The following is a 23522-nucleotide window of genomic DNA, read 5'->3' on the forward strand; positions in this document are numbered from 1 at the left end:
ACTTAAGTCTAAAATCTAATTTTAGTCGTTTGATAAGTACGATACCTAGTTGAAAGGTCCATAAAAAGCCAGAGTGGACCTCAATTGAAGATTAAGTTAAGATTATTCTATACTTCCATTCTAATAAATAATATTTTACATCACTGCGCAGCTGTTTTTTCCTCTCATCATTTGTGTCCCTGAACGCACCGCTACCGCTGTGTGCGCGTTCACGCTACGCTCTGCGCGTCCCAGTCATGTGACAACACTTCACCACGCCTGCGCATAGAAATACAAGATGGCGGAGAGTGCGGAACTGAAGGTAAGGCGCAGCCTGAAATCATTTTAAATTTACTCGGTTGCTGAGCGTTTGATTGTGAAGTCACACAGTGCCTCAGTGATTTAAGTCCTCGGGGGCTGAGATGGTGTCGGATTTGGTGTTTATCGCTCAAACACAGCAGGAACTTTATTGAACCCGCCAGCGCCAGCGCTTGCAGGAGCATGTTTATGTTGATGTTGGTTTGTGTGAACGGACCGTTTTCTTCAGCACACCCGGCGCTGGCGGGGCGGGATTCACTTTAAAACCATCCTCTGTGTCTTGCTTTAAGTTGATGGCAGCGGGTCACCTCATGGCTTCGTGGTGACCGCCTCTGTTCGCGTTGCTGAGTGATATTTTCAGGAGGAATACCGCTAGCTTCGGGGCGTTTGTCGCGCCGTCGGGCTCCAGGCTGTCAGTCGGTTTGAATGTGACAGCAGCTTCATGTGTGTTGGTTCATGTTCGAAAACACGCGACCTGGCGTCATCATTATTGTTGTTGTTGTTTTTTTGTTTTTTTTTTACTATTATTGTCGCACATTAATGACTATGAAGTAAATATCGATCCCACAAACCGAGTCCCAGCAGAGGCAGAGTCCGTCTGCAGCTGAAGTAACGTTACCTGTTGATACTCGCAATAATAAAAACACGCCGCTTCATATAATGGTCAAATCAGCAAAGTGTTCAGGGGGTCAGGCTTGGATCATCAACCCCAGACCCCCACGTTTACGCCACATTATTAATTAATTATTTGCAAATCGTTAAGAAATTTGCCCCTCTGAAGCACAAGGCTGGATTACCGACCGGGCAACTGCTCCATACCCCGAGGGCCACACATTCATCCATCTTCACTTGTTTCAGCAGTTTGATAAGTCACAAATGTGTTACGTTATTAACACCACAAAGGTACAATATCACCTAAGGCAGCACTTGCATATTAACCACATGTCTGACCCCTGTGTTTCCAGACTCAGTTTAAAGGCTTCGGTTATATTATCCACACATGGAGCAAATTACTCAATAAAACTCTCAGTTAAATCGCCACAAACTAAGACAGTGTCATGTCAGAGCAGGAGGTCTGGTTGCACAGGACTGGATGGGAACAGGGAGGCAGCATTGTTCATATTCAGAGAGCAGTAGGTGAGGGGTGGGGGTGGGGGGGCTGTCAGTGTGCACCTTGATGCCCCTTGTCTTTACATCCCAACAGCGTTTGGTGTGGTAGCTACACTGAAACCATGTTTTAATTTAACGCTGTAAAGCACAGTTGGAATCTATCTAGCAGTTATTGATCACAGTCTTGGGCTATTTTTAGACTTTTCCCCAGTGTGTTGCTGTGGATCTATACATGCTCCTTTGTGCCAGCTGCTGCTCAGCTACACAGACTGTGGTGAGCTGGGGTTTTTTTTAGCTAGACCCGCTGCCTCTTTTGAAAAGCCAGATGTGGTCTTACTATATAACCCACCAGTGTCTGTATATTATGGGCTTTCTCTGAGGTGCCATTCTTTGTGGGGAGATAGCTGCAGCTTCTCAAACTGGGCTTGCTATTTCTCATTACCATAGCTGAATACTTGGGGTAGGGCTGCAACTGACGTTTACTTTCATTATCAATTAATCTGCCAATAATTTTCTAGATTCACATAATGTCAGGAAAAAATGAGAAATGCACATTGAAATTTACTGTAACCCAAGTTGACAAATACAAATTCCTTGTTTTGTCCGACCAGCATTCAGAAACCCACAGACACATTCAATTTTTAACCCTTATAATTGAGAGGCTGTAACTCAGGAATAATTGGCATTTCTGCTTGACTTTAACAATTAATTGATTATCAAAATAGTTGCCAGTTGATTTTCTGTTATGTGATTGACACAAAACTAATCAGTAACTATTTTGATATTGTGAACTAAAATAGCTTTTTGCGTTTTGGACTTTTGTTTGTTGAATAAAGCAAGATGTCTGAATACATCGTCTTGGGCTTTGGGAAATTATAGCGCCATTTTATAGCACCTTTCACTATTCTCTCACAATTTGTATTCAAATCAATCATTGAAGAAGATAATTGGCAGATTAATCAATGAGGAAAATCATCATTAGTTGCAGCCCTACTTTCAACTCTGTGAGTTTTTGGACTGTATATCAAACAAAGACTGGCATGTCTTGTTATGTTTTTATAGGTTACTATATTAAATGAATAATAAAAAACAATAATCAACAGTTGCAGCCCTAATTTGACCGTGGATAGAGGTGATTTTTGTGGGATATTAGAGTAAAAACTGTAGTAGATTTCTTGTCTACACACATGGACGTCTGTTTTTATACTGCATGCATAAGTGTTTAACTCAAACCCTTGACTTTGCAGTAGCATACAAATTGAGGAGGCTTTTATTGATGCACGGATAGTTAATTTCACTATCATATTCACAGCATCATACAACTACTGTAAGGCACTGAAGGATCTGACAAACTGGCCTGAGGGCTTTGTTTAGAATCCAAACAAACGAGGTTTGGCTTCGCAGTGATTTCCTGGTGACAGAGTTGGCTCTTGCTAACCCGCTTTATGTGTTTTTTCACAGCGGCCAATCACTTATGCATTCCTGTGGATAAAATAGACTAAGTGAATGAAATAAATGAAGGTGGCACACAAATTAATAGAGACATGATATGACATGGCATAGATTTGTGACAACTCCAGGGCTGCAACTTATCGATTAATCTGTTAGTTATATCCTTGATTAATCATTTGGTTTATAAAATGTCAGAAGATAGTGAGAAATTCCCTCTAGGAAGTCCAAGCTGACGTCTCCAAATTCTTGTTTTGTCCAATAAACAGGAAGAAAAAAAAAAGCATCCCAAAAAGTCCAAAATTTATTTACTATCACACAAATTGAAAGAAAAAGAGCAAATCCTCAAGCTTAGGAAGCTGAAACTAGGGATTCTCTGGTATTTTTGCTTGGAAAATCACTTCAGTGATTCATCGATCATTGCATCGATCATTGATCATTGATTACTATTCTTATTAATCAGCTAATTGTTTCAGTTCTAGTCCAAAACCTAAAGATATTCAGTTTACAATGATATAAGAATGACAAGAAAAGCTTCAAATCCTCACATTTGAGGAACAGGAACCAGTGGTTGACACTTTTGTTTGTAAGATAGCTAAAATGATTTCAGTCATCAAAATAGTTGATGATTAATGTCTATCGGTTAATCAGCTAATTGTTGCAGCTCTAGAAAGCAACATTACAAGATACTGATGTAGGGCTGGATGGATGGGGTGTAAAATTATAGTTGTCTCATCATTGGAGACGATCCACGGTACCCGCAGGATATTTTTAACTCAACAGAAAGTAAGACCAAAATCAGACTTATTTTATCTTTACTTTGTCTCATTTAGGCTAATGTGCAAAAACGTGTTCATATTTGACATTTTTTAAATACTTAATCTTTCAGCAAAAACTTAATCGTCTTAAAAACATTGAAGAATGAATAATTTTGTCAGTTAAACAGAAAATGTCTGAACTTGGTTGAATTCAGTTTGCCACAAACCCCAGATTAAACCTTCACACAAACTATTTTTAGGTTTGTAGAGTAGGACAAGGACACATCTGAAGACTTGTCAACAACTTCAAGCAGCAGTCGAGACCTCTGCAGTTGACAGTGTTAATAGACTGTGGTTAATTACGTTTTGTTGCATTTATGTGTGCAAGCAAAAGTCATGGCTTTTGGGAATAATGACTGCTCATATTTAGTTAATATCCATTTGTCAGCTCTGTGTACTGCAGGTGCACACCATGATACATGGTTAACACTGACACAGCAACAGTGGATTAGTGCTGATAAAAACAGTAAAGTTACAGTAATCATAATGAACTATTGCCCTTCCTTTCTCCTTTGTTATGTGAATATACTCATTAAGACTTAAAAGTATGAAATAATTAAATGAGCCTCAGTAACTGTGGTGCATGATCTATTTACTGCTGTTTCACACCTCAGATCAAAATGTGTTTATTATAATGAATGAATTTGTATCTTCTGTCCACATGAAGCATCTGGGGCTTTTGTCGGGCGCCATAGGGTTAGAGAGCACTAAACTGTGATATTGAGCACTGGGCTGACAGCAAACATACAACAGTGACAGTGTGTGGCAGGAGTCATCAGCCCACCACAAAGAGAGAGCTCAGAGGCTGTGGATGCAGAGAATATTAATGACAAGAGAAGGCGCAGACCAAGACAACAGAAACTTTCCAAAAACATTATTGCAGTGCTGTATACTGTGCAGAAACATAACCCCTATTTGCTCTGTAGAACATGTAGGACTGCAACAAATGATTATATGCATTATGATTATGATATCACTTTCTCGTTCAGTAGATGAATCATTTTTCTATAAATCTTCAGGAAGTAGTGACACGTGCTTCACATGTTTCCAGATCAGACTTCAGATATATATGAAATATATATATGAAAAGCAAAGAAAGGCAACAAATTCTCATTTGTTAGACTCAGAAAATGTCAAAAATAGTTCCCAAGTTTAATTTTCTGTTAATCATCAAACAGTTTCAGCTCCAGTAACATGATGGTTTGGCCCTACCTGCTTTATTGTTTTAATTTCAGTAATGAGCGAAGCCCCCCCCCCCCAATCATATTTTAGGAAAGCTTCAGGTGACGTCTTCAAGTGTTTTGTTTTACCTGGCGAACAATTCAAAACCCAAAGATTTTCACTGCACCAAAGAAAAGCAGCAAATCTTCACAGACGAGAGACGAGAACTGGGGAATGTTTGGGATTTTTGCTTGAAAAATTAGTTGATGAATTGATTATCAAAATAGTTCGGGCGATTGACTGATTGATTCATTGACTACTTTACTTCAACTATAATATACTGTATATTGATTTGAATTACTGCGCGCTTTGTTCTTGGTTGCCCCAGGCTATATATTGTTATAGCTGAACTGGTGCATAAGTGTGATGCAGCTGCCCCAGACAAAATCTGTGCTTGTGAAAGACTCTGATGTTGCCAGGCCCCCAAATGTGTCCTGTTGCATCGCATTTTGTTTCACAGGAGTCCCGATCCGCCTCAGCTTCTTTGAACTGTCTTCTCTCTTCTCTGGAGCTGCTGCAGCAGCAACCTGGCAATACAAATAACTGTCTGTGCGCTGGCGGCTTATAGGTGGAGACAGTCTATTTGTAGAGCCTGTGGCTAGGTTAATCCCTAATGATACAGGCCCTCATCTCTGCTCCCCTACATCCTTTCAGCACCTGCCTATTTCCCTTATTGTCATTGTCATTATCGCTGAAGTTAATTTTCGGTTTAAAGAGCATTAGACATCCGCGTGGAAATTAGTGGTGTGAATGATAACTGTTGTTGTCATCTGCTGGTTGTGTTTAAAGCTTACATCCATGTGCAGATGTTCATGTGTGTTTTCAAGCTCATACCAGGCGATGAAGAGAGGCATCTCACAGCACCATCCCAGACAGGAAAGGACAGAAATGTAAAAATCAGATTGATGATAGGCAGATTAAAGATTTATGGCAGTGAACGGCAGAGTGTATGAAGCTCACAATGTGAAGCATGAGCTCGTCTGGTGCAGAGATGTCAGCGCTGATGCTGGAACAAACTGTTGGAGGGTTTATTACCCTTTTCCTTATTCTTGGTATTTAGTGAAGTTTATCATTTCTGCTGGCGGATGAAGACAACAAACATGCTTTGTCACCTCAGTCTCTATGATTTATGTTCTGTATTGTACATTCGAGCTCTGCTGTTGTTTTGTCCTGAGAGCACATGTTGTCTGCAGGCATCGACTTTTAAGCTAAGCTTTTCTGAACTCCTGTGGTGATTTTGTTACGCAGTCCTGTTGCCGTGGAAACGTGTCACATTTGAGATGCACATGGCTAGGTTGCAGTTTTGTTTTTTTTTTAACTCAATTGTGTGTTTCCAACTGGAAGAGAAAGACAGGCAACACTGGCCTCCCTCTTGGCAGATTTGTAAGGTTTTTAAATTTTGGAATATGAGAGAGATTTTGGTGTGAATCAAGAAGGATAAATGAATAAAAAATGTCTTGCGAAAAGCCTATCGCCATAAAATATTTCTTTATCTTGCTCCAGGATTTAAGAGTGTGGTCTGTTTGTCAAACCCTCCCCCTTGAAGTTCATAAATCTCTCCACTCAAGACGTGCAGCATTGTGCAACTATAGTGTTGTGAGTTTAGTTAAACTTTCACTTTTGTAATTTGTGACTCATAATTCACTCATGATTTGCAGCGTTGTTGCATGCGGTTTTGCACATGACACACGTCAAGATTGGCTGCTGTTTTCCAATAAATCTCCAGCCTAAGTTTTACGTTTCACTGCCACTGTGCAGTGTATTTGACGTCATGCTGCCAGTAACACCTGATCGCACCTACACCACAGGTCACACAAATAGAAACAATCATTTGGAAAGAATTTGTTGCATCTTGCTGCATAAATTTGCAAGTTAATGAGGAAAAAAAATGTGAAACATCTGCTTAGAAATACAGACTTCATATTTATAGGCTCTGTATAGTATGTTAATGTAAGAAAACATTTTCCAATTTCCTGTTTTTAACTTTATTTTATGAACTGTTGAGGGTTAATAATGTCATGGTGAGTGTGACTGGACAGTCATCGATTCAAATAGCTCTTGACTTGGCTCTTGAGTAAATACAAAAGCAGTGATTTAAGATTATGTAGAGATGTGTATTTTTGGGTGTTTGTCCAGATGCAACTGTCTCTTCCAGGTAAAAAGAACAAGGAAGCAGCAAGGATTAAAAGAAAGTGCTGTTTTATTTTGACAAACACGCACAAAAAATCATTTAGATGTCCCAGGTTTTATTTTTTCTACATTTTAAGATAATTGAAAATTTAATTGAATGTCAGGCACTGCCACCAAATGAAAAGAAAGACATTTGTACTCTGTACATGCCCAGGTGTTTGACTTGACGGATAGTTTCCTCTGTTATGTCTGTTTAATGTCATATCATGACACCTGCTGCCCCACAGCCCTTTGTCTCAGCAGAAGTGATTATGTGAGTGTGTGGGAGAATGAATCCAGCTGGTAAAGATGTTTCTGTTGAGTCCTGAACGGCGAGCTGAAGGGTTAATTGCTAATAATAGAAGAGAGCGCATGTCGTAGCCTCTCCAGTGACCTGTAACCTGAGGGACTGCAGCTTAAGACACTGATTCACCAAACGCTCTTCATTCTTCAGGAAGTGGCTCACTCTGAGCAGAAAATCCCTCAGCATTTTTAAGAAAACAACTTTGTATGCTTTGCTTGAAGAACAAAATTAAATGAAAATGTTGTGATGATCCACTGGGTCACCTCTTACCTGTGGATTAATGGCCACAGAGGCCACAGTTGGCTTATTAACCGACCATGACGATGACGATTAAAATGTAATGTTTAGAATAGATGAGTCTCAAAACACATAATGAATCCTCCGGCGCCAAGTGCGCTGTGTATAACCAGCGTAATCACCTCTCCTGTGTAGGAACATGTCGAATAACTTATTAAACTAAATAGCAAATAGTAGCCAGACTTTCTAATGTATTATCAGATTAACAAAATGAAAACACTGTAATGAAAACTTCCTCCTCCTCCTCCCCTGTTCTCAGCTGATTAATGATTAGAAACAACAGGTAACAAAAGGGGAACTTCCAGACGTATTTTACAGACCTTAAAATAAAATAAAGGGTCCGGGTCCTGAGCAGAGCGAACAGCTTGTCTGCTGGTTCTTATTCAGAAATAGCAGCGTGTCGACGTGCTGTGTGGTTAGTCTGGTGCGCAGTCTGTTAACTGTGAGACCCGCTCAGATGGTACTGATGTCCCAGGATATTTGAACTGTTAAATTGATTTGTAGTAATTAGTCAAAATTCTAATTGTTGGTTAATGTTTAATTATGAACAACACTAACTGATACACACAGAGCTACTGTACATTGTATCAAAACATCATAGATGTTTTAGATGTTTTAGACACCTACATCTATATCTAATGCAATCCAATATAAATGCTCTGATGTAGTATTTGTCTTTAGCTCATAATGTTCCCTTTTGTTTTTTGACATTGTTGGAAATATTTTTCAGTCATAGTTCAAGGTGCTGTTGTACTGACTACATTATAATGATATGAAATGACACATAACATGAATATTAGAAACACCCCAGAATATAATGCAGTCCAGTACAACACCATCACTAACGACAGCATATAACATGTAATTCAATTATCAGCTCTTTGACAGGATCAACAAAAGCTGAACATTACAGTTATCATAAAAATAGACTTAATGGCTGAACAGTTGTATTGGATTGCATTATATTGCATTATTGTACAGGTGTAGGCCTACCTGTTTAAAATTGCCACTGGATACAGGGTGGCCTAGCTCTTCCAAATCTCTGTCATTACTATTGGGCCACAAATGTTCAAAAAATCTTATGTTGGTTCCACACTCCTGATACAGACTGGTGCCACTTTGAAGCCACATCTTGCATCTCAACGTCTCTCAGAGCCCTGGTCACCTCCAGCCTTCCCCTCTCTATCTCACAATTTACTGACAATCCAATCGTCATAAATACCCTCAAGATATGGTTTCAACTTAGGCGGAACTTTGGGTTTAAGAATTTTCTCCATGCAAGTCCTATACATAATAATCACCTTTTCCCCTTGGCTAGATTAGACTCTGAATTTACTCTTTGGCAAAGACATGGCATTTATAAATTTAAAGATATGTACATAAACTGTATTTTTGCAAGCTTTGATGACTTATCACACAAATTCGGTCTCCCTCGGTCTAGCTTATTTAGGTATTTCCAGGTCCGCCACTTTATTCAGCGTCATCACCCCAGCTTTCCACACATGTCTTCACTCTCTGGTTTAGATGATTTGCTAGAAATTCCTTTCAACTCCAAAAGACTAATTTCAAGAATCAGTGACTGTATAACTTCTTTTAAAACCACAACCCTTGCGAAGATCAGGGCGGACTGGGTGGATGAGCTGGGGGAGGAATTGGAGGAGGACACTTGGAACAGCGCTCTACAAAGAGTGAATGACAGTACTTCCTGTGCGAAACTAAGTATAATACAATTCAAGGTTTTACATCGTACTCACTATTCCAAAGCAAGACTGGCTAAAATATATAATATATATAATATATATATATAATATATACCCTAGCACAGATGCAAGCTGCGACAGGTGTCGAAACATTCCTGCCAACTTAACCCATATGTTTCGGTCGTGCCCAGCCCTGACAACTTACTGGTCTGTGATCTTTAAAACACTATCAGAGGTACTTAATATTGATCTCCAACCCAATGCAGCATCGGCCATATTTGGCATCACAGATAGAAGACATTCTGCAATAAGGAAAAGACATAAAAGCATCATCGCTTTCACAACACTGCTTGCACGTAGAAGAATATTACTACATTGGAAATCTAAAAATCCTCCTAATGTGTCTTTGTGGCTGAGTGACTTGACGCAGTTCATACAGTTAGAGAAGGTCAAATACACACTCAGGGGGTCCAGGGACAAATTCTTCTCCATCTGGGATCCCGTGTTGAAGTACTTAGGTGGACTTAAAATCATGCCCACTTAGTATCACATAGCAACCCTTCTCCATTTATGATCATTTGTTCATGCAAACCGTAGTATAAAGTGCACAGCGTCAATAATGATAAACCTATGTATATGTTTTCTCTTTTCATCTGGGTGGGTGTCCTACATGTTCCGGTTGGGTGGGACATGTCGGCTGAGGTGTTACTTGTGTTTGTATAACAAAGGAAACAAGGGTAAAAAGTCATATTGAAAATAATGTGTGAGCATTGTTCCAAGGATTTTTCCTATGTTTTATTCTTGTGTACATAACTTGTATCATTGATGCTCAATAAAAATATATTACAAAAAAAAAAAATGCCACTGGATGTAGATAGTAATATAAAGTGATATGGTACACTAGTGATTAACAGATAAACTAACCATTTGAACAGGAAATGTACATGAATGCACAAAGGCAATCTGCAAGTGGTGGTCATGCAAAAAGGGGTAGAGTGGAAACACAATTTCTCTCAGGCAGTATTGTCTCAGAGGCAAAATAGTTTCAGACATGACTTTTCCAGTTTGTCACTGGCTCTGCAGCAGCCGGACGTCTGCCTGGTTTCTCAGAAAACCAGCAGTGTAATGTTAAAAAAATGTGTTAGGTGGGTATTGGGTTTTTGTGACATACCTATCAACCAAATGTCAATAAACGGAGTACATTTTTTTTTAATAACATATGCCTGTTAGGGTGACAGTAACAACATGACTACATAATACATTAAAGCTGCTAATTCAAGAATACAAACCATGACACTACAGGTTAATTGGAATTAAAACACCTAACCAAGTATCAGATTTGATGTTATTAGCCATCCTCAGTAAACTGACAATAGGTATTGTTCTACAACAGGACAGGTTTCTTGCCAAAGGCTGTAATTTTAATTTAACATCATGGGGGAAACTGCTAAACAAAGTGTTGAGGTGTGACGTATCATGAACATCTGCTAAACTCCTAAACATTTTTGGTTTAAATTTAGAAAAAAGAAATTATATTGGAATGGCTTTCTCTGCACTATGGATCATAGTTTCAGCAAAAACAAATTGCAGCACATTTTTCCTGTCATGCAGCTGCAGTGAGATATGTGAAGCAGAGTAGGAATTGATTTGGGAGACTTCATTCAGCACAGGCCAGCTGCCTTCTTTCTTTGAATGAAGCTCAGAACGAGACCACAGTAATGCAACTGCAGGTCCCAGGCGGTCCTGAGATGTAGCCCAACATCAGAGCGGCCTCTCTAATGATAAAAAAGTTATCTGTGCTCTCTGCCAGCAACATGTTTGCTACACAGCCTGCAGTCACAGGTTACCGTTCCCCTTCATATCGCTACCTGCTGACCTCCACCGAGTCGGCGGGAATTAAAGGGTGCGGAGGGCGAGTGCAGCTCACTAGTGTCTTCCTACTCTTCTTCATTTTCTCGCCAGGCCAGTGCAGCGGGATTGAAGCATGTAATGTCTTCATTCTCAGCATTTTAGCTTCTGTTCCGTCCTTTCTTCAACACCGGGGTCGGAGATGTGGCGTTTTGCCCTCACTCTATTGTTAGTGCCAGTTTGCTATCGCACTTCTTTGCCTTGTTTTTTTCCTGCCATCTGTCTTTGTCTTCGTACACGGCACCAAAACTACCAGCAGCATGTACCTGCACCGTTTTGGAACCAGATTAGAAACCCCCGTGTTATCACAACTTTGTGCCATTCAGCCTTGAAAGGTGGGTTTTAAATACACTATCTGACTGTGGCAAGGGACTAGAGTTCTGTATGCTCAGGTGTGGTGGCACTGCATTTAACATACTAATGATTAAAAGAGAAATCATTCTGAACTCAGTCCAGCTAGGCTGCATGAACCGATCCTGCTTTGGGGGAGGGATGGCCTAATCCATATTTTTGTCCCAAACTCTGTCTTTTGTTTTGATCCATAGTGTGCACTGGTTCTGATACCACAGAGGCAGAAGGGAGAGAAAACAACAGGCGGAGGTATTTCAGAGTTAAGCCTGAGTCAGAGAAGCTGGAAGGCTAAGAGGAGGGGGGGATGGGAGGACAGAGAGGGGTGGAGGATGGGGAGGGAGCTGGCACTGAGTACACAGCCCTCTAGCCGAGAGTGGGAGCTTTATATAATGGCCAGGTAGTGTGCACGCTCCCCCCCCTATCCGCCTACACAACCTCCACACACCCACACACAAACGCACACATCCTGCAGAACCTTTGCAGAAACTGCTTGGCACAACATTATTAGCCTCACCATCTCCCAGTCTCCTGGGACTCAGAAGAACTGCATTACTGTTCACCTCCTCAAAACCAAGTAAAGTGCAATAGATTAGCTCTACTAGCAAACGTGTGGAGCTCAAAAGGAAAAGATGTTGGTTTCTTAAAGCCGCTACTTTGGTCAAGTCAGGTGTAATGGCAAGCATTATCTCTACGGGACACCAGCGGACGTTTTAGAATTTTACTATACCCCATTCAGTCTGACGCTGCGACACAGTTAAAACTCACGGCGACTCTGTTGGGGATGGAAGTTTAATTTAATCCTATTGACATTTAAATGTCATTTACACAAATACATACAGAGGAAGAGGAAGAGAGACACTGAGTGCGCACATGTGATCGGTGGAGTTTACGCGCCATTGTTCACTGATTTTCTCGTATGCATCCATGGCAGTTACTTGCTTCTGATGGAGACCAATGAGACAAAGGCCTGATAAAAAATCAAACACTTGACGCTTAATATTTGAGAGTTTGGCCTCTTTCTTTTATAAATGAAGAAATGTTTGTTGTATAAAACATGTTTTAATTCTACAAATTGTTTTGGTATTAGTTGCTTAACTCATCATGCACCGGCCTAAAAAAAATGTCATGTGATACCCATCCCTATCTGTGAACCCACAACATACAGTGCATTTGGAAAGTGTTTCACATTTTGTTACGTTGCATCCTTATGCTAAAATAAAAATGAAAAAAAAATTTCCCCTGATCAACCCTAACCCACTTACACTAGACGCTTTGATATGACACTTGAAATTTAGCCCAGGTTCCTCCCATTTCTCTTGATCATCTTCTAGATGTTTCTGCACCTTGACTGGAGTCCACCTGTGGTAAATTCAGCTGGTTGGACTTGATTTGGAACGGCACACACCTGTCGATATGAGCTCTTACAGCTGACAATGCATATGATAGCAAAAACCAAGCCATGAGGTCAAAGGAACTGCCTGCACAGCGAGACTAGGTGTGTTGAGGTGCAAATCTAGGGGAGGCTACAAAAAAAAAACCTCTGCTGCATTTAAGGGTCCCAAGAGCACAGTGGCCTCCATACTTCTTTCATGGAAGAAGTGTGGAACAACCAGGACTCTTCCTAGACTACTGAGTGATCTGGGTACAAGGGCCTTGGTAAGAGAGGTGACCAAGAGCCTGATGGTCACTCGTCTGAGCTCCAGAGATCCTGAATCCACGGCAGAGTATTGTCATCGTCTGCATTCGATTGATTGTGCCTCATTGAGTTCCGCTTACATTTTCTCACAATAGGAACTTGTGCCAACAGTATCTACAGAAGTTGATCGTTGACTGACATTTACATCGGCTGGTAGTTCTTAATCCCCAGAGACTCGTGGAGGTACAGCTGGAGTGGTTCCTATAAATGATTGATTGAAATTTGTGCCCTAAAAACCATCAGCCTCCTCAGTCACTAAATTAAGGCAACGCGATGATGGAAACACGGAGGTTTCAGTACACCTTCACATGACTGCCAACGTTTTCTGACTAATCTGTTTAAGTGTAAAAATCATGATACCACTGAAGGCTGCAAGTTGGAGTCAGAATCAAGGTGTGGTGTAGAGACTCCTGTTTCACCACATTACCTCTTAGTGTCGTCATCAGCGCGAGAAAATATTTATGGTGTACTGTGTCACCTCAGGCAGTGTAAAAAAAGCTAGCCTAAATTCGTCTTCCTACGCGGGCTAAATTTGTACCAGGCCATTTCAATCTTGCATCGAAGGATTTTTAAGTGGAGTTCATCATCTTCATCACCACAAACTCCTTTCGTCTTTGGTTTCTCTTTAGCCCTTTGAAAGGGGAGGTTGTGGTTGTTTTCAGCTTGTTTACAGGTTTATTCACATGGATAAAGTGTCATTGTGTGCATGTCATTTGATGGTCATGGGACTGAATGGTACATTTGAGGTTTTGCTACACACACACACACACACACACACACACACACACACACACACACACACACCAGTCATTTGGCCAGCACATGCGAACTCTGAGAGCTTAATGATCTCTTGTGTTGTGCACGGGTCCTGATGCGCTGTGTGTGTGTGTGAATCTTTTCTTGCTGGCATGCTAACTCTTTGTGTGCCAGATCTGTGGCATGCACTTTGTCTTTGTGACTGCCCTTTGCACGTGTGCTCAGTTGAACTGAACCTGGCATGATCAGAGTAATGTACGTGTGTGTGTTTGTGTGTGTGTATTGCACATATCTGAATTTGTAGTTTTCACTTGTTTGTGGTCGTTTCCCCTTTGAAAATTTGAAAGCTAATTGTGTGTGATGACATTTAAGAAAACGAACAACACAATTCAATAGTAGACCTTTTTCACTGAAGACATTTCACACCCGAGAAACACAGGTGTAAATAAAATAAATAATGGCTGATTTTCATTTAGCTCCTTCAGTTGCAGGATCCTAGAATTATACATGCTGGCTTAATAAACAACTGTAAGCAGCAACACAAAACATCAGTTTTAAGTAGATAGTTTCACAAACATTTATTGAATTAGAGATAAGAAAAATAATATTCAAATATATGAAAAAAAGTCTGAACCGTAATAAACTATACATGTCAACAGACTAAACTCCAATCAAAAATGTTATTTTCAGTTCATATATTTGCCATTTCTGTACTGTTATTTCTTATCGACATGCAGCACTGATTAGAACTGCAATGATTACCAAATTAATTGATTTTGTCTACATCCACACTACTGTGTTTTCATTTTAAAACAGTGTTTTCAAACGAAAACGATCTGTGTCCAGACAAGTGTTTTAGCTCCGCATTCATACATCAGCAATCACGTACACTAGACATGTGCGAGCTGGTGTTAAACAGGAAGCAGACTGTCTTCTATGCCGTTGATTAGTTGCAGAAAATACTACGAACGAGGGACAGCAAAGAGCTGCAGTGTTAAAATGCACAATTTAAATGCACAAAAGCTGCTAGCAAAGACAACAAGGTCAGTAATGCTTGTAATTCATTATCCATGTTGCTTTCACCACTCGTAGTCGATACAGATGAGACCCAATCAGGGAGCGACTGTGGGTGTCTGGGTCATCGTTTCCAAAGGTGTCCGTTTTCACCCATCTAGACTAGAACGCAACGCTGTAGTTGTCAAACTAAATCGGGGCCAGCAGCGTTTCCAAAAGTCTCCAGAGTAGTGTGGATGAGAGGCGAAAGCGTAGCAATAGAGATGTATTTTAAAATGAAAACGTAGTAGCGTGGACGTAGCCTCAGTCGAACAATAAAATTCATCAGCATCAACTTTGATAAACAATAAAAGTAATTGTTTTGAGTAATTATTTCATAAAAAATACCAAATTTCTCCTCAGGTGTAAATATTTTGTCCTTTTCTGAGTCTTCTGTATTAGAAAACTTAATAACTTTAAGTTTTGCATTGTTGGTTGCACAAACTGCAACATTTGAGTACCTCAGCTTGGGCTTTGGGAAATTGTGAAGGGCATTTTCCCCATTTTTTGACATGACATGATTGCGTGCAGATTTGTCAGCTGCACATTCATGCAGTGACTCTCCCATTCTACCACATCCCAAAGATGTTGAATTGATTTGAGGCCATTAGAAGTACACTGAACTCATTGTCATGTTCATGAAACCAGTTTGAGATAACTTTTGTTTTGTGACATGGTGCATTAACACTGGAAGTAGCCGTTAGAAGATGGTAAATTGTGACCATAAAGTGATGCACATGGTCAGCAACAATACTCAGACAGACCATGGCATTCAAATGATGATTTATTTGGAATAAGGGGCCCAAAATGTTCCAAGAAAATATTCCCCACACCATTAGACCAACACCAGCAGCCTGGACTATCCACACAAAGCAGGTTGGGTCCAAGGATTCATGCTGTTGACTCCAAATTCTGACCCAACCATCTGCGTGCCTCATTAGAAATCCAGATTCATCAGCCCGGGCTGAGTTTTTCCAGTCTTTAGCTGTCCAGTGTTGGTGAGCCTGTGCCCACTGCAGCCTCAGATTTCTGTTCTTGGCTGACATGAGAGGAACCTGACGTGGTCTTCTGCTGTTGCCACCTCAAGGCTCAATGTGTTGTTCATTCTAAGAAGCTTTTCTGCTCACCACAGTTGTAAAGAGTGGTTATCCGTGTTATTGTAGCCTTTAACTGAAGCTCCTCAGCCGTATCTGTATGATTCTATGCATTTTCAGGGCTGCCACATGATTGGCTGATTTGATAATAAGCAGGTGTTCCTATTGAAGTACTCAGTGAGTGTATGTGTTAAGCTGTATTTGCTGAGCCAGTGTATTGTTTGGGCTCTGGCCAGTAATCTTTTCAGGTGATGTAGAAAAACCAAAAAGCCAATAAACTTCTCAGCTTAAAAAAGCATAAAAAAGAACAGAAAAGAAATGACAGCAGAAAAATAATCAAACATCTTGACTGTCCCTAAAATAACAAGGGAAATAAAAGACGAGTCCTGGAAAGTAAATCATAGCAGCTGCGAGAGCGGTAACCTGTACTGATCAGGACTTTCTCAGAAACCAGAGCCACTCTGCAGTTTTGGAGGCCAGCGTGTCTCCTGACAGATAAAACAGCCCATTGAGGGCGGCTCGGCCACTGGCCAGTTCCAACCTGTCCCTCCCCATCAAACAGGCCTCCGTGCTGCCTGTTTCCTTTCATTATGGCTCCACTGCAGTCGACTGCTGTGAGCTGCAGCACAGTGCTGCTAACAGGTGTGTACTCACGGTAGAAAGTACGGGTTTGTTTTTTTGGGGTTTTTTTTGGAGTGAGTGTGAGTGTTTGTGAGAAAGAGAGAGACCAGGCATGCAGGAGTTGGTTTGCGTCTTTCAGTAATCTTTGTGTGTATATGGGTGTTTTGATAACATCTAAGCCTCTGACCGATGCAATAGTGTCAATCTGAATCTCCCTCTGTCTCTGTCTCCCTGTGCCTGATAACACATAGGAATGGAAACAAGCTATATTTAGCTTAGTGCTCTGTTTTTTAAATATTACTGTAATAGAGTTGAGAAGTGGGAGGTGTTATTTCAGGCGTCCCGGAGTAAAAGTTCTGTGAATTTTCTGCATAGACGGTGTTAGGTTACTGACATTTGGAGCACTACCGGACATGCAACTCTCCCAGTTGAATCATCAGTGCAAAGAGGAACTGTGTTAGAATATAAATATGGTTCATTGATTTAAAAAGTAAAAGCACTTAACTACAACTCCCATGGTGCATTTGTGCACATGAGGAGGCTAAAGAAAGCACTTTTTACTATAAACTAGAGCTGCAGAAGTTAACAGTTAATTGACAGAAAATAAAAACATTCTCTGGTCCCAGCTTCAAATGTGAGAATCTGCAGCTTTTTTTCAGCTTTATAGTGGCTTCAGAAAGTATTAAGACCCGATCACTTATGGGATAAACTGCCCAGATCCAGGTGTGCAAAGCTTGTAGAGAGTCACCCGCTAACATCTGTCAACACTTGGCTTTTGTCGGAAATGTGAAAGGGTACAATCGGCATTCACTCTCGCATCAAATGACCCTGAAGTACTCATGGGAATTTATCGGCTGCAGCTCCAATCAGCAGGGAGTTAAACATGAGGCTTACCGTGGATTTAATTGCTGCCAAAGGGTCTGAATACTTATGTAATTTAGAGATTTCACTTTAAGATTTCTAATAAATTTGCAAAAATTTCAAAAAACATTTTCACTTGGTCATTACAGGTTGTTGTGTGTAGATTGATCGGCAAAAGTGGCAATTTTCTGACAACGTATATGATTGTAAACCAAATATTTTGGATTTTGTACTGATGGTCAGATAAAACAAGTTTTTGAAGATCTCACCTTGGGCTCGAGGAAACTGTTCACTGTTTTCTAACATTTTACGGGTCAAACGATTAACCGAGAAAATAATGGGCAGGATGAACACAAAAGTCATTTTTGGATGACTTTGGCAACTACAGTGAGATGTTTTCTTCCCAGCTGCAATGTCAAATCAGTCTGAATTTGTTACAGGTCAGAGTTGTGAGTCTTTCTTCTCCAGAGCAGCAGTGGATGAGGCCCGTGGTGTCTTACTTACAGTAATGTCACCAGCTATAACCAAAACGTGTGGTAAAATCCAGATTTCTCTGAAACTCCATACTTGGCCATGACATAAAGAAAGATTGTTAAATATCCAGAAACAGGATATTATATTATTAAAGAATAGTGAAATTGGAATTTAAAGAGCCAAAAAGCAATAAGCCTCCAGCTGCTTCTCCCACTTAACAACTCTTTATACTTTTAAGTGTTTGTCTGTCACCATCAAATGCTTTATCCGCCTGGATTTGCTGTTACTTACTTATAAAATATATTTTATAAATTATAATCATGACTTGTTTATCTTCCTAACACCAGTTATTTTTTTATAATCAAAAAAGTTTGAATACAATTCCAGCAGCGCAGTGTTAGCCTCACCAGTACAGAAATGTGGATCTTTTTATTTCTCTGATAACGTGTCCATCTAAGCTGCCCCCTCCAGCCTCGCCACCCTCCTCCCATCCTCTCTCATCCTCCCTCCCCCTCCCTCCTGTGTTTTCACTGGAGCTGTGGAGAATTTCATTTGGTTTGGAGGCTCAGCTGCTCTCTCTCTCTCTCTTTCTCTCTCTCTCTCTCTCTCTCTCTCTCTCTCTCTCTCTCTCTCTCTGCCCATCCCCCATCCCCCATCCCCCATCATCTCATTCCTCCATCCGTCATTCTCCCCAGCTCTGGACATAGCAAATTATTACCCTGCACACTCTCCAGACCGACAAGAATCTAAAGGGTTTCTGCAGGTCCTGAAAAGTCTTAAAAAACATTGAATTCAGCTTCCTGAAAAAATCCCTCAGAAGGTCAAAAAAAAGTTAAATTTTATCTCTCGTGAACCCTGCAGACACCCAAATCTTCCAAACATTTTGGGACGGATGAGATTGTAGCTAGCGTCATTTAAGTCAAGCTCAGAGTGAACAGTGTCCACAGTAAACCGGTTAATTATATGGAAGCCATTCAGCAGTGCCTCCATATGTGTTTGGTTATTTTTGTAAAGATCTTTGTCCACACTGAAACACAAAGACAACAGGATGCTGCTAAATTTCTCCTTCCACTTTCTCTTTGCAGTCAGAAAGCAATGAAACTGTGCATCACAGACAACATCAGCTGTGGGGTGGGATAGACACAGCCCGGCTTCTCTGCTGGGTCTCAGCTTGTTAAACCTCCGTTCTCTCCCCACCTAGTCTCTGCGATCTGTACTGTTTTTCTAATGTTAGACAACTGCACAGGCATAAAATAGTGACTGGATCACGCTGCAGAAGTGCAACCTGGGATCAGCTTTGTTGACATTTAAAACAGAGAGGTTCCCTAACTTTACTGCCACACAGTCTTACAGCACAGTCGTCTTTTCTGAAAAGCTCTGTGTTGAATTAATGAGAGACAGAAGGCCACAAAACAGAGAGAAAAACATGCATCTTAATTTTTAGCTGGCGTCATGTGGATGTGGTCTTGGAAACATGGATATCCAATTTTCCAAAAATGGATGTATTTCAGGACCAGACTGTCAGAAAGCTAATATATTGGTTATTAGTTAACAGCAGACAAAATTGACAGATTAGTTTGCACCTAGATTTTTGGGTCGCGGGTACATGAATATAATATGCATGAAATAACATTTCAGTCATTTATTTTGAAAATGGTAATTTTATTGATGATGTGCAGCATTGCCCTTACTATAGCAGTTACAATAACCAAATGCTGGCATGTTGTCAATGAGGAAAAAATAAATATTTATATAAAAAATATTTTTAAAAAAATGTCCGTTAATCTTAGTTAATCCTTCCCTCTTTTTGTCTACCTTGAAAACGGCCATCTTGTTTGAATTGTCACTGGACAAAACCAACTGGGGGCTTCGTGCTTACGCTCAGTATTAGCTCCACAGGTCAGTTGACCCCGCACAGTGTGAGCAGAGAAGTGGCAGGTTCTGGCTGTGCAGCAAGGCAGATTAAAACATCACAGCATCGGCTCAGCTTTGAGGGTGAACCCCTTCGATGAGATAGAAATCTCTCTGTTACACCTTTTTGCTATCAGGGTTTGTACGTAATCACAAGCCAACGTGTCCAGTGGGCCAGCATGTTTGGACAGAGTCAGCTGCGAATGTTTCGAAAAGAAGAAGGAACATGTCTCCACAATCACCAGTACCGTAACGGAGAAGTTGAGAACAGCTATAGTCAGGCTAAAATCTAGAGCAGAGCAGTTTCTATTGGACTTTTATTACTGACTAATCAGATGTCAGCAGAGGGCTGACCAGAGACACAAAGATGCATTTAGAGATCATGTCAGTTTGTTTTTCATGTATGTTTCTTGCCTTTGTGCGAAGCGATGCTTTACTGAGAGCATAACTGTATGTTTTAATGTTTATTGCTCTGCCAGCGGAGATGAGGAGGGGTTTTTATTTTGATCCTGTTCCATCTGTTCTTGTTCAAAACATTTTGGAAAGATTAGCTGTGTTGACTTTTGTTGAAAATCTAACATTTGGAGCTGTCATACCTTCACAGCTGCACAGAGTTGATGGGGCCACCTGCTCCACTGAGTGCCATGTCATTTGCTCTGCAGGGAGCACGGTTACAAAAATTAATTCCAGTATACCTTTGTTACTCATATACTCAGCTTAGATATTTTCATAAATTCAACACGAGATAGAATAATCCATAAGACTAAAATTGAGCACTGAGGAAAATGATAAAAGATTGAAAAAGTGGTTTTAAAAACCGAATTCAGGCCCAATAAACCTAGTAGAGCGAGAATCCCTTAAAGGTAATTTGTCTAGGGGTAACAATTATAAAACTTTTTTTTTATTTTTTTAAAGTTCAGTTACATTACAGCAACTTTTGTTTGACTAATCAGCAAAAATCAGCCCTGCAAACCCCACCTGGATAGTGCCCGGGGCATCAGGAAGAACTACATCAGCAGGGAATTTTTGAGGGGAGAAACTAAAAACTGCCAAAACTGGAACTTGACTCCTGCGATTGAGAAGAAGATAACATTCCAGACTTCCTCAAAAGTTTACCTGAAAAATTCCTGCATTGAAAAAAAGGGCATTACTTAAGGTCAAAGAGGGCCTGAGATGGCAGGAGTAATAATTGTTTTTCTCTGTCTGTTTCTTTCTCGGCTTTAATTGAATTCATTGAAATAAATTGAACTCCATTTATTTCCAGGGACGGTTTAAATGCTAGCTGTTTCATGTCAAAGTTAAGTTAACAGACTCCCCATTTATTGTGCACAAGCCTGCAAATAATATATGCAAAATAAAAAGGTTACTGTTCTTCAGTGACCTTTCTTTGTACTGTTTTGATAGTGGGGTTTTTTTCTAAATGAGTTGTGGTGCCGTGGTTTACTGTATGAAACGATTTCATCATTCGGGGGTTTTGTGGGTTTCAGCTTTAGTGCCATGCGTTGATCAAAATTTTGTTTTAGGGGCCTTTCCATTCTGTGGAAACAGTGAATCCTCTCCCGCTCTCTGGGACAAAAACTGTCATATTTAAATATACTCCACATATATTGCAGAGTATATTTACCAGGCTGGTAAATTTAAGGCTGAAGTCTCTGCTTGGGCTTTCAGAAACCCACACTGGTCTGCATGCTGTGTGTGTTTGTGTGTAAAAACTCCTCTGTTACCACTAGCTATTCTCTTTGTGTTGTATTCTCTCTCCCTCTTTCACCCTCCTTCTTTTGTTGCAGCTTCCCTTTGCACCTACATGTCAAGTTGTTTCAGTGAAGCAGTACAATAGAGCAGATTCTCACACAGATGTGCTTTGTTGAAACCTGGCCTTTCAGCGCAGTCTGAGCTGTGATGGTCTGATTTTTTTTGTTTCAGAGTTATGCAAAAGTGTTATAACGTTAAAATTATCTTCACTGTGGTGTCCTCAGGAGATCAGTAAGTACTGTTTACCACATTAGAAATAATGTTGTGACATAATAATGTCAAAATGCCTCTTTGATGTTACTTTAAAGCATTTACTTGCTGTTTTTCAGCAGCTTTGATCAGTGTCATGACTAAACCAACTGGTAATTCAGGCACAGGTTAGTTGTTTCATCAGGTCACTGCCTCATTATGAAGTGCAGGAGGATTTGCAGCAGCACCACTACATATTGTATCCAAATAAGGGCTCCATCTGTTATTATTTCGATTAATTGATTAAGAATCCAAGGTCACACCTTTTTAAATTCCTTGTTTTGTCCGATCCAAAGTCCAAATATATTCAATTTACAACAATATAAAACAGAAAAGCTGAAAATTCTCACTGACTGAAGCAAATAATGTCTTGTTTATAGCTGCTCTTAATTTCATAGTTTTTCGTTATATGAGGTGGAGCTCAAGCAATTAGTCAATAAATCCGTACGCTGCCGCCACCACCATCACCACCACCACCAATCTGATTAGGGGGGTTTGTGTCCAACCATTTCTGACTATACGGCATTCACACCGTGAGTGGACAGCGGTTCAGAGGTCAGAAATTAAGCTGGGTTTGACCTTTTTCATTTGTCATACGGTTCATAGTCTTTCAACTTACTGAAGACGGCAAACAAATTTTTCTTTTCCTTTCATCTTTGACTTGTTCATCGTCTTCCACTGCGAGAAACTCTAACAGGTTTAGTTCTCTCCGTGTTTGAAGAACGGCGCCCTCCTGGCTCTTTAAAGCCATGAACTGCCGCAGTAAATCTGGTGGCAGACAGTAAATTTTAGGGAGAGAAAAAAAAAGTGCCGTCAAATGAATCACACTGTAAACAAAGCTGGGAACACCAATTCATTCAGTGATTGTTGACCGGGGAGATGGAGCAGTTTGGGGGCCACCTGTCCTGGGGAGGAGATTGATTGACTGATGGAGAGATGGACAGAGGAGAGAAGAGAAAGAGGAGATGGTGAGAGCAGTGAGCTTCATCTGTCTCTCCTCCAACACCACCCGCTCCACTGTTTTCTCTCTTCTATTTGTTTTCCCTTTTTTTTTTTTTTTTTTTTTTTTTTTTTGTGAAGCCAGAGGAATGTTACACATCCGCAGTATGGTGGAGGAGTGTGCGTGTTTTTTGTGTGTGTCAGGTTTATGTGAGCCAGTGTTTGTGCTTGTGTGGGTTTGTCTCTCTTTTGTGAGTGTTTGCTTTGCAGAGAGAGTGGGTGGGGGCGGGGGGCTTCGCGTGTGTGTTTGTGTTAAGGTGTATGCGTGTGTGTGTGTGTGTGTGTGTGTGTGTGTGTGTGTGTGTGTGTGTGTGTGTGTGTGTGTGAGAAATGGTGGGCAGCCGGTGTCATCATTTTTTCACACCCCCCCTCTTCTCTTCCACATGCATATTTCATGGAACTGGTCATTTATGTCGCCAACCGTAGAGTTCC

General features: G+C 40.6%; 1 protein-coding gene across 1 annotated transcript in view; it reads left to right on the forward strand.

Moving 5' to 3' along the window:
- The first annotated feature begins 259 nt into the window (after positions 1–259).
- Positions 260–23522, forward strand: part of LOC111238670 (E3 SUMO-protein ligase PIAS1-like) — a 51424-nt gene continuing 28161 nt past the window's right edge. The window contains exon 1 of the mRNA XM_022768298.1: positions 260–301. Coding sequence (XP_022624019.1) covers positions 278–301 — 24 coding nt within the window. The 5' untranslated portion in view covers positions 260–277. The remainder of the gene's footprint in view (positions 302–23522) is intronic.

The sequence above is a fragment of the Seriola dumerili genome, unplaced genomic scaffold (assembly GCF_002260705.1).
Source record: "Seriola dumerili isolate Sdu_G_001 unplaced genomic scaffold, Sdu_1.0 BDQW01001449.1, whole genome shotgun sequence".
Classification (NCBI taxonomy): domain Eukaryota; kingdom Metazoa; phylum Chordata; class Actinopteri; order Carangiformes; family Carangidae; genus Seriola; species Seriola dumerili.